At 35.3% G+C, this 18,139-nt stretch overlaps 1 protein-coding gene across 1 annotated transcript in view; it reads right to left on the bottom strand.

The window, feature by feature from the left end:
- The window catches only part of VPS13A (vacuolar protein sorting 13 homolog A), a 265,502-nt gene that overhangs the window by 197,845 nt on the left and 49,518 nt on the right, over positions 1-18,139 (bottom strand). The window contains 5 exon segments of the mRNA XM_079706494.1: positions 1,418-1,535; positions 3,996-4,128; positions 6,261-6,397; positions 10,373-10,487; positions 10,574-10,763. Coding sequence (XP_079562620.1) covers positions 1,418-1,535; positions 3,996-4,128; positions 6,261-6,397; positions 10,373-10,487; positions 10,574-10,763 — 693 coding nt within the window.

Raw genomic sequence — 18,139 nt, 5'->3', positions numbered from 1 at the left:
AATCAAAACAGTGTGGTACTGGCATAAAGACAGACACAGAGACCAAGGGAACAGAACAGAAAGCCCAGAAATAAACCATCACATATATTGTCAAATGATTTTCAACAAGGGTGTCAAGACTATTCAATAGGGAAAGGCCAGTCTTTTTAACAAATGGTGCTGAAAAAAACTACACATCCACATGCAAAAGAATAAAGCTGGATCCTTAGCTTACACCACATCCAAAAATTAACTCAAAAAGGTTTCCTAAGCACTAAAAGTATAAAACTCTTTGGAAAAAAATATACAGGAAAAACACTGGATTTGGTGATAATTTCTTAGATGTGACAACAAAAGCACAGGCAACAAAGATAAATTAAACTTAATCACAATTCATAGCTTTTCTGCATCAAAGGATGCTATCAAAAGAGTGATAAATAAGACAATCCACAAGAAGAAAGAAAATATTTGCAAATCATTTTATCTGGTAAGAAGTTAATATCCAGGAAAATATTTTTAAAAAAACAAATCTCCAACTTAACAACACAAACAACCTAATTAAAAGGTGGGCAAAGGACTTGAACAGACATTTCTCTAAAGAAATATATAAATTGCCAATAAGAACATGAAAATAGGCTCAACATCACTAATCATTAGAAAATGCAATTCAAAACTATAATTAAATACTACTTCACACCTGTTAGGATGGCTATTGTTTTTTTTAAAAGGAGAAAATAACAAGTGTTGGTGAAGAGGTAAGAGAAGTTGGAACCCCTGTGGATTGCTGATGGGAATATAAAATGGTGCAACTGCTATGGGAAACAGCAGGACAGTTCCTCAAACAATTAAAAATAGAATAATCCAGCAATTCCACTTCTGGATATATACCCCCCAAAATTTAAAGCAGGGACTTCAGTAGATATCTGTATACTGATGTTCACAGCAGCATTATTACAACAGTCAAATGTCCATTAACCCATGAATGGATAAATAATATATGATATATACATGCAATGGAATTAGGTCTTAAAAAAATGAAATTCGGACATACACTACAACATGGGTCAACATGAAGACATTATGCTATGTGAAATAAACCAGTCACAAAAGGAGAAATATTGTATGATTCCACTTGCATGAGATACCTAGAGTAGTCAAATTCATAGAGACATAACACAGAATGATGACTGCCATGGACTTGGGGGAGGACACAGTGGGGTATTATTGTTTAACAATGGGTAGAGTTCCAGTTTGTGAAGCTGATATGGTGGAGTGGTTGGACAAAAATGTGAATGTACTTAATGCCACTGAATGATACACTTAAAAATGGTAAATTTTTTAATATATATTTTACACCAAAAAATTAATGAAACATGGCATTTCTTAGCTATATAACTACTAAGAAAATCTACGATCACATGAAACAGGTAATACATACTTGGGCATCCTTATATCCATGAAAACCATGGCCTTAGAGAGTTCCACATTGAAGTGCATAGGTACCAAGATATGTTGTGTGGATACACTGAGTTTTCGTGCTTCTTTCCAATTATCACCTAAGTACAGAAAACAGTACATGTTTAACACATGTGTAATTTGAAAAACATACTAAACCTAACATTACCATTAATACTTCGTAGTCATACAGTGCATGGTATGAGGAAATCTTCCTACATCTAGATAATCTTAATGCTATATTCCCAGGTACACATACTCAGCAGGTAAATTCTTTTCCCTTTCAAAGACTCTATGTTTTAATAGGAAAAATGCTTAATAAAATGTTAACAACAACATAGTTTTAATCAAATCTACTATGCATCCTTGGCAATCACTATACCAACCATACATTACTCAAAAAACATGGCTCTGAGGCAATAATGAAAAAGGTAGGGAAAGTGCAGTTCTTCAGTATTAACTAATAAAAGTTACATTTATGATTTATAACTGACACTGTTCTAGGCAATGTTTAAATTTTCATTTAAGTCTCACAATGATGTATAACATCCCATTTTAGAAAAATGAGACTTGAGAGGAATTTACAGCTTGCTTATGGTCAAAAAGCTAGTGAGTGATAAGGTTGAAATTGTCACCCAGGTCTGCCAACATGATACCCTCTGGCAACATTCACTGCAGTGTCACAAGCCTAAATGTTCAGTAAAGGAATGGCTAAATAACTGACAGCATAGCCTTAGAACTTTAGATAGCCAGTAAAAATCATGAATTTAAGCGCCCAAAATATTACTGGTAAATGAAAGGGAGGTCAGTATATAAAACTATGTAAATCATGTTAAAAATGCATTCACAAACACTCCCAAACACCACACAAAATACATCCCATACATTCACAGGCACATACATTGAAAAAAACACCAAAAGGATATCCACTGAAATATCAAGAATGCTCATGTGTGAGCAGTAGGATAAAGAATGATGTTTTTGTTTTTCTGTATTGTCCAGATTTTTTAAAAGACATGTCTATATTAGAAAGAAATAACTTTTAAAATTTATAACAAGATTAATGGGATCCATATAATACAAAGCAGTTTCATGTACATTACTCCATTTGAACCTAATAATACCATGAGTCAGTTAAATCTTCAGTCAAGGAAAACCAAGCAAATGAAAGCTTAGACTCCTGAAGACAGGTAGTAAAATGGACTTTATTACAATTTTTAAAATTCCAACAGTACCGAGATAAATGAAATATTTCCTTCACTTCTCAACTTACAGATAAAACATAAGATATTCAGAAGCATGTGTTTCAGTATTTATCAGGGAAGTCTATGACAATTACATAAAGTAACACCAATGTCAAAAAAACCCTGACCCCCAAAAGATTTAATTATTTAAGAATAGTTAATGTTTATCAAAAACAACTCCAAGGAATTCCAATAATTTTCAGATAATAATAATGAAATACTGAAAACAATTTTTCACAAAGCATCTCAATATCTTAACTATTAAGTATGGCTCACGGACTTCGAAAACCAGTTACCAAAATGTATCAAACACACCAAAATATAGTAATGTATTCCTTGAAAATAAATTTATGGATTTTTCTATAAACAATTTGCATTTGCCATCCACTATACTTCTGAGCTCCTTTTACACCAACTGAAATATGATAAAAAACCAAGTTCATTACTCTTAAAGCAAATACAGTTAAAGAAAAAAATCAAATGTTCCAGCCCTATATACACTAACATTTTTAATAATCATAACTTTAGGATCTCATTGCTTCTCCTTCTATTAGTTGGCTCAGATAATTAATATTTCACCATATACACATCTCAATGTTCACTAACACCCTGGAGATTCAGAAGCAATATGACAGTGGAAAGAGGGCTCAACTAGTCTGAGCTCTCTATCTACTTTAGTGGCTCCTGACAAGTGAATTTCTGGCTTTGGTCACTTCAACTAAAAGACTAGATCCAGATCAGAGATGCCTATTTGTACACCAAAGTGAATAGGGTAAAGGTATTCCTAAAAGAGTGACCTTCTTCAGTCTTTGTGTAACTGGGCTATCAGAGCCCCTAAGCTGGCTGCCTCTGGCATTGAGCAGCCTCTTCTGGTTATCCCATTGTGTAATACAAATATCACTTTAAATATGTGCCATTGTTTTCCAACCTTTTCCAAAGGTATAGAAAACACTGGTATAGATCAGATTTCTCAATCTCAGCATTACTGATATTTGGGCCAAGTCTGTTGTGGGGTGGCTTTCACCCATATTGTATGAGGTTTAGTAGCATCCCTGACCTCCACTCACTAGATGCTAGTAGTGCCCCAACTCCCCACTCGTGACAACAAAAAATGTCTCTAGACATTGACAATGTCTCTTGAGGGATAAAATGACACCTACTTGAGATATTGCTCCTAGGAAATATCTACTATCACTTCTAATTCAAAAATATAAAAGTTCTAACATATTTAGGATGAAAGTCTTCAGAGAAACTGTCTAAAAACCTAATTAATCACTTCAGCAAAACGAATCAACAAATAATGCACTGTATACTTACCAACTCTGCTGTAAAGCAGCTGTATGCTTGTAAGCTGAATATCAAAGGAATCATAAGCTCTATGCATTATCTCTTCAAGTTTCGCCCCACCTTGTTTTAAATCTGGTAATTCTGAACGAATTTTACTTGTCACCTTGAAGATAATTTTAATAGTTTAAATTACTTCCAAATGAAAATATAAAGTTTTTTTATTTTTCAGACTATAATATAAAAATTTAACAGGAGAAGATAAACTCACAAGCTGACATACATTATAAGACTATTAGAAATGTCTTTATCCATGACATATATAATGAGAAGGCCAGGTATAAAGTAAAGTTTTACATATTAAGTTATATTTTCCAATCATTTATATTAAAAAAGGGGAACAAAGCCAGTCCTGGTAAATAATAGATCTAAAATATTTTTTAATCTGCTAAGAAGCCTTTTTATTAAAAACAAAATTAAGAGACAAATATAACTTACATAATGTTTCCATGGCACGATGACAGATATTTAGATAACTTTATAAGAAGAAGTGAGAGTCCACAATTAAATATTAGTGTACCTGAATTTTAGTTCCAGCTCTGCCATTTATGCGATCCCTAGCAAGTTATAGTTGTACTTCCCCTTGCTTGATATACTATGCATACTACTGTTTTCACTCAAGTATCCTGGAGATCACTTCACAGTAGTATATAAAGACCTTATTCATTCATATATATATATATATATATATATATATATATATATATATATATATATATATATATATATATGTATGTATAAACACACACACACACGTATGTGTATATATATTTTTTATTTTAACATTTTTCCCTTTATTTTACATAGTTCATGTGAAGTAGACAGTCAAAATTGATTATCTGTTTGAAAGGTAATAAATTTTAGGCAAAAGGTTAAGCAAATTGCCTCAGGTCATAAAACTAGAGAGATATCCTTCTGACCACTATACCTTTCCACTGGCTGTTTCCACTATACCGTACTGCCCATGAACCAATTCCATAACTAATTTCAAATATGAATAATTATCTGTATAAAATTTTATTATAAATGTAAATCCAGCAGTGTCTACATAATTACTAACTGAAGAGTAAAATATATATATATATATATATATATATATATATATATATATATAAATATAATAAAGGAGAATGTCAATATTAAGGAAAGGCACGTATTTGTTAGGTAGCCAGAAAGAGCATTCCAATATTATCCATCCCTTCTGGGTCTTTAAATTGTTAGAGTTATTCCTCTACATTTCATGATCTGGAGTACTGCTGTCCAACAGAACTTTCTATGATGATGGAATTGTTCTCCATCTGTTCTAATACAGTAGCCATCAGCCATCTGTGACTATTAAACACTTGAATGTGGCTAATGTAACTAAGGAACTGAATTTTTAAAAATTTTAATCAACTTAAAGAAATACATGCGGCCAGTGGGTACCATACTGAACAGCACAGATCTAGAAACACTGAAAAAAAAGCATTCTCTACTCAAAACTGAGGGGGAAAACATACATAATTGAATAAGAAGCGAAATGCAAGAAGACCATCTCTCAATTTTAGGATTATTTAATAGAAATATTAAAATGCCAATATCTGAAGTATACACACAAAAAATTTCAGAAGGATGAATATATATTTGATTACTTCCAGAACTCCCTTCCACTCTATACATTTTAATTGACCAAGTAATAAATTTAAATTGAAAAGGAAATAAACTCCTCAAGCATTACTCTCAAATTTTATAAATATAATTCTTAGGTTCACCCCTGACCTTCAGCATTCAATTGGTCATTTTCCTATTAGAAATGTAGGGAAACTATCTAATTAAATGAAACTTCACTTTACTTGCCAGAAGGGAAGATTTCTCAAATCCTAGTTTCTGCTATTAAGCTAAAAATTAATATACCAAATCAAACGTCTAAAAACCAAAATAGGGCTTCCCTGGTGGCGCAGTGGTTGAGGGTCCGCCTGCTGATGCAGGGGACACGGGTTCGTGCCCCGGTCCGGGAGGATCCCACATGCCGCGGAGCGCCTGGGCCCGTGAGCCATGGCCGCTGAGCCTGCGCGTCTGGAGCCTGTGCTCCGCAGTGGGAGAGGCCACAGCAGTGAGAGGCCCGCGTACCGCAAAAAAAAAAAATAAATAAATAAATAAAAAATAAAATAAAATAAAATAAAATAAAAACCAAAATACATCTTAAACAAAGAAACACCATAAGTGTCATATGATAAAATAATTATTAGTAGTATATACCTTTAGATGACCAAGATCCAAAAGAAGCAGATTTGATGTAGGGTTAAAAATTCCATCTTGTGGGATAATAATATATGAGGCCTTCAAATTAATTTTGAGATCAAGAACTTTCTGTGTTTCAATAATATACAGCAGACCTGCATAAAAGTTAAATCTTTACAATGAATTGTTTTCACAAATTACTCAAGAAATAGAGAATCATTAACCACATGAATTGGTAGCACAACCTTAAAATAATGTGAAATTAGTATTAATTTTAAAATAAACTTGAGCAAAATATTTTCAATATAAAGTAAGGTATTTGTTAGTCAATGTGTATACTCATTAAATATAACTGAGTACAAAACTGGAATACTTCTTCAAAAAGAAGTTTTTGACCCATAAACCCAATTTGGGAAAACTGGGGAGATACACATCTAAAAATATTAAGTTACATGAAATATTAGAATCTATATAATTCTTCCCAATTCATGAACTTAATACAGCTACATCTACCATACTGAACAATGATACTTGATCTTTACATTACTCTGAGACAATGAAAATCCTGGATGATTAAATCATCTTCAATAAAACTGTATGTAAACCAGAAAAAGCAACCAGAACTTTCTATGAAAATGGATGAATCTACCAAAGTGAATTTTAACTAAGATAAAGTCTTGAACTTATACTAAAACATTTAACTAGATTTCTAAATCTTGGTAACATGAATAAATAGGTAGGCAAACCTACTCTTCCACTAAGAGCAACAAAAATCGTTGGATATAAAGCAAAACAAACAAACAACAACGAAACCTACTAAAAACACTAAGAGTAGGCAAGAAAGTAAGGATTTATGAAGCCAAAAATCAAATTGAAAGACAAAACCTAACAGATTTAAATGGGAGCCATAAAAATTTTATCCTGAGACCATTTTCTGCACTTGGTAAACTTTGGAACTCCTTTCCATAGCCTCACAGAGTATAAGGAACAGATGACAAAAATGAGGAGTCTAGCAGGAGTTCTTTTCATAAATCTGGGATCTAAAAGGTACATACTCAAAGTAAGAGTAATCCAGAAGTTAAACCTCCCTGTCCCTAAAATCTACCCACAGGAGAATGTAAAGAATGTCTCTGAGAAAAACTGGGAAAAAGGGGTAGTCTCCCTGTGAATCATAATCACAATACAGCCCTCAAGTGGATATGTAGCACAACTCTTGTCATTCCAAAATATCTCAAGTAATGACTTTAGATAGTGGTCCCACCAACATGCTCGAGATACCTGGCAGGAAAAAATGAAATTCTTCCCTGAATGAAAGTCCATTTATCCTAGACTTCAGGGAATTCTCCCAAATAATTTTCCAATAAAAATGAGCAGCTCACAATCAAAAATCAACAAAAAGACAAAGGTTAACATGAAGATAAGAAACGGCAGAAATAAAAGAGAGGAGAAAGAAAAACACAAAAGTCTTCACATAATGGAACTGAAGAGATAATTATCTGGTGAGACAATATAAAATAACTATACAGTTGACCCTTGAACAACACAGGTGAGTCCACTTACACAAGAATATTTTTCAAAAGTAAATATTTACATTACTACATGGTGTCTGGTTGGTTGAATCCGGGGAAGTGGAAGAACTACAGATACAGAGGTCCCACTGTAAATTATACATAGATTAACTCTCGCATTATTCAAGGGTCAACTGTGCTTATAATGTTTGAAGAAATAAAAGACAAGTTTGAAGATATCCATGGGAAAGAGAACAATAAAGAATAAAAAATCAGATTTTAAATATAACAAAACAGAATTCCTAAAATGAAAATATAATCATTGAAATTAAACGCAATGGGAAGATTATTAAGCACATTAGACAGCTGAAGAGGGATTCGGTAAAAATCAGAAGATAAATTAAAGGAAATTACCCAGCATGCAACAGAGGAAAAACAGATGGAAAGAAAACAAAATATATAAGTTAAGAAGAATGACAGAGTAGAAAAAGCTAAAATATATTTAGCCAGAGTTCCAGAAGAAGAGAATCAGGAGAAAAAAAATCTGAAGAGTTAATGGCTAGAAATTTTCCAGATGGACTTTCTAGAAATAATTAAATCTACCAATCCTCAGATTGGTCCACAGTTGGATACATCATACTGAACCTATAGAATATAAAAGATAAAAACATCTTAAATGTAAAAGAAAAAGGATAGATAATCTACAAAGAAGCAGCAAACACACTAACACCTGAATTTTCAACATCAGTAATGGGAGCCAAAAGACAGTAGAATGGTCACTTCAGTGTGCTAAGAACAATATAATCACCAACTCTGAATTACATATCCAGTAAAAAAATATCCTTCAAAACTGAGGACAATTACTTTCAGACCAAAACCAAACAATACAACAAACAAAAAAGTTTGCCATCAGCAGACTCTCAATAAAGAAAAAAATGTATAAATGAACTACCAAAAGAAAGGAAATAATCCCAAATAAAAGGTGTTAAGTTCAAATAGGAATGAAGAGCAAAGAAAGTAGTTGATAAATAGGTAATTATAAACCAGCATTGACTCTACAAACAAAAAATGTCCTATGAAGTTAAAACAAGAAAAAAATAACAATAGCATGTAAGTAATGAGGATGGTGAAAGGAGTTCAAGTGTTCTAAAGTGTTCCTTGCAATGACTGGGAGAAGGTAAAATGTTTTATTAAATTTTATTTCAACAAAAATTTGTGTTTTAATTACTACAGTAAAAAGAGAAAGAGAATATTTAAGTTTCAAATGGTACAAGGGTGGGAGTGGAGGAAGTAATGCTAGAATTTATCCAAAGGCAGGAAAGAAAGGTCAAGAAATATGACTGTCAGTATCACAGCCTGAAAAACATCCCACTATATGTTGTTGACATGACACATCTAAAAATGAAGATAGAGGGAAAAAGTAAAAGAATAAAAACACATATAGCAGGCAAATTATAACCAAAAGAAACCTAGAATATCCATACTAATATCAGAACAAAAAAGAAAAGATATTAAAAATGAAAGCATTACTAAAAATATTGAAACTTCATACAGATAAAAGATTTGGTTCATTGAGGAAAAAAATCTCTGCATGTAACTAATATAGCACCAAACTTTATAAGGAAGAAAATTACACGTCTACATGAAATAGACAAATCCAAATGGAAAGTTTGGTGTTTTTCATATACTTCTCTAAATAACTGTTAAAATATGGTGAAACAGGAAGGAAAAAAATCCAGTAATGATACAAAAGATTTTAAGTACATGATAAACAAATGTGACTTAAAGGATATATACAGATATGCTTTCAAACATATGTGGAATATTTTTTAAATTACCATATATTGAGCCAGAAAGCAAGTCTCAACAAACTACAAAGCATTAAAAACCAAAGAGATCATCTCTATAGTCAAATATATTTTGAAAATGGAATCTCTAATTTAAAATATTCCCCAAAGAAATCTCCAAACCCAAATAATGCCAAACACTGAAAGAAGAAATGAGACCCAACAAACCAATTGGCTGAACAAACCAATCTTACACAAACTCTCCAACAGAATAAAGGAAGGAACTTTTATTTTCTGAGGCCAGTATACTAAAATCTGGAAGTCACTACAGGAAAGAAAAATGACAGGCCAGTTTCTGTCATAAACAGAATTTCAAAAATCCTAAAAAAATTTTGCAATTAACTTGAATGTAGTACATAGGTTAGACCTTTCTAAGTATAAGAAATGATTATCAGGCTTCCCTGGTGGCGCAGTGGTTGAGAGTCCACCTGCCAATGTACGGGACACGGGTTCATGCCCCGGTCGGGGAAGATCCCACATGCCGTGGAGCGGCTAGGCCCGTGAGCCATGGCCGCTGAGCCTGCGCGTCCTGAGCCTGTGCTCCGCAATGGGAGAGGCCACAACAGTGAGAGGCCCGCGTACCGAAAAAAAAAAAAAGAAATGATTATCATTATATCTAAATTTAAATATAAAGGTACCAAATTAGCATCAATTAAAACTGTATCTAGTCTACAAATATAAACTCAAAAAGTACTTTACTAAAATCAGCATAACATGACTGAAAGTTTAGTATAGGATAAGTACTTAATTCACCAACATTAATACTGGCATTTACCTGCTGCAGTCTTATCACGAAATTCTTCAAGTTTTGTCAAAGTCACTGAAGTCAGCTGTGCTAGATTTACCTCTTTTGGAGGTCTGAAGAATTCCACTATACTATTTACTGTTCTCTGTTAAAATAAGCATCATTAACATGAGGCACAAACTCAAGGCAAAGTGAAATATATTAAAACTTAGGAATTAGAAAAATGCTTACTGCGTCGTATAGCATTTCTAAAGGTTCAGCTTCTATGATACACCTTTGAGCAACAGTTTCATCTAATGGATTTATCTCAAATATAATTCGCAAGAGTGATGCAGCATCATCCAATGAAGACAGGAGGCGGGGTTTTGTTGAATTATCTGGTAAGCCAGTAACATGAAATGAACCTATTTTGGTTTCGAATCTGCATGAAAAAAGATAGGACAGAAATTAGCAATCAGTACAATTTTAAAGTATTTTTCAAATTAAAAAAAATAAAATAAAAATAAAAACAATTGCACTTTAGGGCTTCCCTAGTGGCGGAGTGGTTAAGAATCCACCTGCCAATGCAGCGGACACGGGTTTGAGCCCTGGTCCGGGAAGATCCCACAAGCCGCAGAGCTACTGAGCCCACGAGCCACAACTACTGAGCCTGCGAGCCACAACTACTGAAGCCCGTGCGCCTAGAGCCCCTGCTCCGCAACACAAGAATCCACTGCAACGAGAAGCCCACACACTGCAACGAAGAGCAGCCCCCACTTCCCGCAACTAAAGGAAGCCCGCTCATAGCAATGAAGACCCAACATAGCCAAAAATAAAAATAAATTTATTAAAAAAAAAAATTTCACTTTGCATTTCTTGCTACTCCATTCCATGCACACCGAAGAAAACACACAACTATTAGATCTAAACTGACACAGATTAATTCACAAAGAACTCTATTCACATGTTGATTTCCAGATTAGGAAGCTTTTGAAGGGTCAGGGGTTTCTGATTCCCTATGAAAGGAGTTTGAAGTCACCACTCCATATTAACAACAAGTAAAAAGCTGAACAAACCAAAAAATCAACAACTCTTCTTCGATATGTAAGAGAGGGGAGTACACAGGGCGAACTGCTGCCCCTAAGACTGAAGACACAGACACGGAGTGGAGTCATGGTTTACCACAGCAGAGATCTACAAAAAGGAAACCACCACGGACACTAGAGCCAAGGTTGGAAAACCTAAACTGTAACTGAATTGCTGGAGACTTGGTGTAGACAACTCTGAGAGTTAAAAACTCCAGAGGGAACTACAATGAGGCATCACCTGACACCGGGCAGAATGGCCATCATCAAAAAATCTACAAACAATAAATGTTGGAGAGGGTGTGGAGGAAAGGGAACCCTCCTACAGTGCTGGTGGGAATGTAAATTGGTATAGCCACTATGGAGAACAGTATGGAGGTTCCTTAAAAAACTAAAAATAGAGCTACCAGATGACCCAGCAACCCCACTCCTAGGCATATATCCAGAGAAAACCATAATTGGAAAGGATGCATGCACCCTGATGTTCACTGCAGCACTATTTACAATAGCCAGGACACAGAAGCGATCTAAATGTCCATTGACAGAGGAATGGATAAAGAAGACATGATACATATATACAATGGAATATTACTCAGCCATAAAAAGGAAGGAAACAGTGCCATTTGCGGAGATGTGGATGGACCTAGAGATTGCCATACAGAGTGAAGTAAGTCAGAAAGAGAAAAACAAATACTGTATAATATCACTTATACGTGGAATCTAGAAAAATGGTACAGGTGAACTTACTGGCAAAGTAGAAATAGAGTCACAGATGTAGAGACCTTATAGCTACCAAGGAGAGGGGAAGAAGGGGGACGAATTGGGAGATTGGGATTGACATATATACACTACTATGTATAAAATAGATAACTAATGAGAATCTACTGTTTAGCACTGGGAACCCTACTCAATGATCTCTGGTGACCTAAATGGGAAGGAAATTTTAAAAAGAGCGGATATATGTATATGTATAACTGATTCACTTTGCTGTACATCAGAAACTAACACAATATTGTAAAGCAACTATACTCCAATGAAAATTAATTAAAATAAAAAACTCTAAGGGGACTCAGCCACAGGGGAGTACCCCAAACAATTTGAGATACACCTCCAGGAATTGGACCAGGTTCCCACAGTAAATATTGGAGAAATATCCCCTCCTCAGGCAAGTGGAGAGGACGATGAACCATTTAAAAATATACCAGAGCACTCTGTTGTTCTTAGCAAGGCCTGCCCTCTGGAGAAACGAGTTAACTAGAGACTTACCAAATGGGGTATTATCAGAGCCAAAATGACCAAGGGAAGGGAAATATCCAACTCCAGTCAAGTCTACCACTCCATATGGGGGGAGGGAAATACCCAACTCCAGCCCATACTACCCATTCTATCCCCCCTAAGGGGGTAGGGAAAAAAAGTGAGAAACTCTTGTTAAGTTCATAGTACAGAAGCACAGGCTCATTCAAAGACTGAGAGCTCATCACAGGACTACAGAACTCTTCCCTTTCTACATCTTATAACCAAATTATTAAGGACCTATTTACAGCAATTCCTTTTACCCAGTATATAATGTCTGGCTATCAGGAAAAAATAACAAGGCATACAAAAAGGCAAAAAACACAATTTGAAGTGACAGAGCAAGCATCAGAACCAAACATGGCAGGGATGCTGGAACTACATGACTAGAAATTTAAAGCAACTACAATTAATATGTCTAACGGTTAATATGTCTAACAGATAAAGTAGACAATCTGCAAGAACAGATGAACAATGTAAACAGAGGGATGGAAATCCTAAGAAAACAAAAAATGAATGCTAAAGATAAAAAACACTGTAACAAGAATGACTTTGATGGGCTTATTGGGAGACTGCACAGTTGCACAGCTAAGGAAATCCCTGAGCTGGAGAATATATCAGAAAAATCATAAAAATACAGAAAGCATTTCTAAAAAATCAGAAGAGAATATCCACGCATAACTACAAAAGTTGTACCGTACAAGTAATGGGAATACCAAAAGGAGAAGAGAGAAAGGAACAGAAGAAATATTTCAATCAATAATGATTGAGAATTTCTCCAAATTAATATCAGACACTAAATAACAGATTTAGGAAGCTCAGAGAACGTCAAGCAGAATAAATGCCAAAAAAAACCCCCACAAAACACACAAAACAAACAAACAAAAATACCTACTGCACCTAGGCATATTTTCAAACTACAGAGAATCACATATAAAGAAAAAAAGCCTAAAAAGAGCTAGAGGGGAAAAAAATCCTTATTTATAGAGAAGCAAAGATAAGAATTACTTCCACATTCTCAGAAACCATACTAGCAAGAACAGAGTATAACAAATATTTTAAAGTGTAAGAGCAAAAAACTCTAAACTAGAATTCTGTACCCTGTGAACTTTCCCTCCAAAAGTAAAGAAGAAGTAAAGAGTTCCTCAGACAAACAAAAATCAAGAAAAATTGTTGCCATTAGACCTGCCTTTCAGGAAATAGTAAAAGTAGTTACGTAGAGAGAAGAAAATAATTGTAAGTTGGAAACTCAGATTACATAAAGAAAGAACACTGAAGTAGGAAAGTGAGGGTAAAATGCAAACATTTAATTGTCCTAACAGATTATTAGTATGTTCATTGTTAATAATCTAACAGTGTATTGAATAACAGGAACGACACAAGGGATTAGAGGAAGGAATTAAGATATTTTGTTATTACTGGGTACTCACATTACCTGTGAAATAGTATACTATTATTTCAAAGCAGACTTAGATCAGTTGTAAAAAAAAAAAAAAAAAAAGAAACGAAATTGAGTTATTTGTAGTGAGATGGATGGACCTAGCGTCTGTCATACAAAGTAAGTCAGAAAGAGAAAAACAAATACCATATTTTAACACATATATATGGAATCTAAAAAAAAAAACAAAAAAGGTCATGAAGAACCTAGGGACAAGACAGTAATAAAGATACAGACCTACGAGAGAATGGACTTGAGGATACGGGGAGGGGGAAGGGTAAGCTGGGACAAAGTGAGAGAGTGGCATGGACATATATACACTACCAAACGTAAAACAGATAGCTAGTGGGAAGCAGCCGCATAGCACAGGGAGATCAGCTCGGTGCTTTGTGACCACCTAGAGGGGTGAGATAGGGAGGGTGGGAGGGAGGGAGACACAAGAGGGAAGAGATATGGGGACATATGTATATGTATAACTGATTCACTTTGTTATAAAGCAGAAAGTAACACACCATTGTAAAGCAATTATACTCCAATAAAGACGTTTAAAAAAAAAGGGGGGGCTTCCGTGGTGGCGCAGTGGTTGAGAGTCCGCCTGCCCACGCAAGGGACACGGGTTTGTGCCCCAGTCCAGGAAGATCCCATGTGCCACAGAGCAGCTGGGGCCGTGAGCTATGGCCGCTGAGCCTGCGCGTCCGGAGCCTGTGCTCCGCAATGGGAGAGGCCACGGCAGTGACAGGCCCGCGTACTGCAAAAAAAAAAAAAAAAAAAAGAAAAATGGCATTCCACAATAAAGATGTTTAAAAAAATTAAATAAATAAAAAGGCAAAAAAAAAAAGCTATACATACTACTATATATAAAATGGATATCTAATGAAGACCTACTGAATAACACAGGGAACTCTACTCAATACTCTGTAATGACCTATATGTGAAAAGAATCTAAAAAAGAGTGTATATGTGTATGTATAAGTTTTTCACTTTGCTGTACAGCAGAAACTAACACAACATTTTAAATCAACTATACTCCAATAAAAATTAAATATTTTTAAAAAATTGAAATAAAATAAAACAAAAAAACAAAAAAGTATATTAAATGCTCTAGGGCAACCACTAAAAAAAGTTTAAAAATTTTTAACTGATGTGCCAAGAAAAGAGAGAAAATGGAATCATATAAATGTTCAATTAAACTGCAAAAAAAAGAAAAGACATGGTAGACAAAAACAGGAACAAAGAAGAAGGGCAATAAATAGAAAACAGTAATAATTATGGTAGATATTAATTTTAAGAGAATAAGAAAATAAGCCACAGAATAGGAGAAAATATTTGCGAACACATCTGATAAGGACCTGTTATCTAAAATATATAAAGAACACTTTAAACTCAACAAGAAGAAAACAAACAACACAATTAAAAAGTGGGCTAAAGATCTTAACAGACACCTCACCAAGTAAGACTGACAAATAAGCATATGAAAAGATGCTCTACATCATATGTCATCATGGAAATGAAAATTAGAACAACAGTGACATACAACTACACACATTTTAGAATGACCAAAATCTGGAATAATGACAACACCAAGTAATGACAAGGATGGAGATGGAGCAATAGGAACTCTCATACATTGCTGGTGGGAATTCAAAATGGTACAGTTACTTTAGAAGAAAGTTTGGTGGTTTCTTACAAAATTAAGCATATTTTTACCATGTGATCCAGCAATCGTCTCCTTGATATTTACCCAAAGGAGCTGAAAACTAATGTCCATATAAAACCTGTACAGAGCTGTTTACAGCAGCTATATTCATAACTGCCAAAATGTAGAAGCAACCAAGATGTCCTTCAATAGGTGAATGGATAAACAAACTGTGGTACATCCAGACAATGCAATGTTATTAAGTGCTAAAAACCATGAGCTATCAATTCATGAAAAGACATATAGGAAGCTTAAATGCATATCACTAAGTGAAAGAAGCCAGGCTACACACTGTATGATTTCAACTACAGGACATTCTAAAAAAGGCAAAACTATGAACACAGTAAAACAATCAGTGGTTGGGGGAGTGAGTAAGGAACGAATAGCAGAAGAGAGGATTTTTAGAGCAGTGAAAATACTGTGTGTGATACTGTAACAATGGACACTTGTCATTCTATGTTGTCCATACCACAGAATGTACAACAAGAGTGCACCACGATGTAAACTATGGACTTCGGGTGATTATGCCAGTGTAGGTTCATTTTTAGTAAAAATGTACTATTCTGGTGAGTGGTGTTGATAATTGCGGGGGGGCTCTGTATGTGTAGGGGTAGAAGGTATATGAGAAATGTCTATACCTCCCTCTAAACTTTGGTGTAAACCTCAAACTGCTCTAAAATAATAAAGCCTTTAAAAAAAAAAGTTAACGGATAAGTACTGTCTTTGGAAGTGACAGAAAAAGGTGCTCAGATAATCAAGCTTCTCCACTGAAATGACAATTAAACTAGCAAAAACTCCCAGAATCAACTTACTTGCAAGTCTGGAATTTAATAAAAAGCTTACAGCAACCAGGGAAAAATGAAAGAAGGAAAAGACAGCTGAATTTCAGAAAGACAGAACTCTGGCATTTCTGTTTATCTGCCTATCATCCCCATTCCCTAGCAAAGCAGTGGGCAATATTCCTGGTGTGGCTTCCTGGAGCCAGGGGACAAACACAAGCTGCTATGTTATGAATGTCTGTGTCCCTCAAATTTCATTTGTTGAAATTCTAATGCCTAATGTGATGGTTATTTGGAGGTAGGACTTTTGGGAGGTGATTAGGTCATTAGGGCAGAGCCCTCATAAATGGGATTAGTGCTCTTTAAAAAGAGGCGCTAAAGGCTCCAGGATAGGTTGCAAGCCACCGCTGCTGCCCTCCTGGGCTCCAGGAGCAATCTTGAGCTGCTGCTGCCACGCTTGCAGGCTCCAGGAGCGGTTGCAAGCTGCCTTCGCCGTCATCATGGGCTCTGTAGGCGCACACGAGCTGCCATTGCCACCAAGTGCCCTGGGAGTGGGTGCCAGTAGCTGCATCTACACACCCCCTACTAATGGGGATAACAGCCAGCACATGCTGAGGAAAGGAGGCCACAGGCACTCATACTAAAAACAGCCCTCACACCAAATATATTAAACCCACACAAGCTACCCAGGGATGCTCACACATATAAAAAGCCCTCCAAGACCACAGTAGACAATTGTTTCTCTGAAACTCACAGAGTAAGAGAAATATAAGTAAAATGAGGAAGCAGAGGAAACACTCCCAGTTAAAAGATCAAGAGAATTCCCCTGAAAGAACAAACAATGAAACAGACATCTTCTAACAGACACTGAGTTCAAAAAGGAAATAATGAAAATACTGAAGGAATTAAGAAAGGCTATTGACAGAAATGCAGAGTACTATAAAAAGGAACTAGAGGGCTTCCTTGGTGGCGCAGTGGTTAAGAATCCACCTGCCAATGCAGGGGACACGGGTTCGAGCCCTGGTCTGGGAAGATCCCACATGCTGCAGAGCAACTAAGCCCGTACGCCACAACTACTGAGCCTGTGCTCTAGAGCCCATGTGCCACAACTACTGAAGCCCATGTGCCTAGAGCCCATGCTCCGCAAAAAGCCATCGCAATGAGAACCCCATGCACTGCAACGAAGAGTAGCCCCCGCTCACCGCAACGAGAGAAAGCCCGTGCGCAGCAACAAAAGACACAACACAGCCTAAATAAATAAATAAATAATAAAATAAATAAATTTATTTTAAAAAAAGGAACTAGAAAATATAATGAGGAGTCAAGAAAACTTAGAAAACTCATTTGCTGAGACAGAAAGTGTGCTAAAGGCAATGAATAGGAGAATGAATAATGCAGAAGAATGAACAAGTGATCTGGAAGACAGAATAATGGAAATCACCCAATCACAACAGCAGACAGAAAGCCAAATGAAAAAAAAAAATGAAAGCAATATAAGAGACCTATGCGATAATATACAATCTACAC

Source organism: Hyperoodon ampullatus, assembly GCF_949752795.1.
Source record: "Hyperoodon ampullatus genome assembly, chromosome: 6".
Taxonomy (NCBI): Eukaryota; Metazoa; Chordata; class Mammalia; order Artiodactyla; family Ziphiidae; genus Hyperoodon; species Hyperoodon ampullatus.
This window is presented reverse-complemented; position numbering and strand designations above follow the sequence as displayed.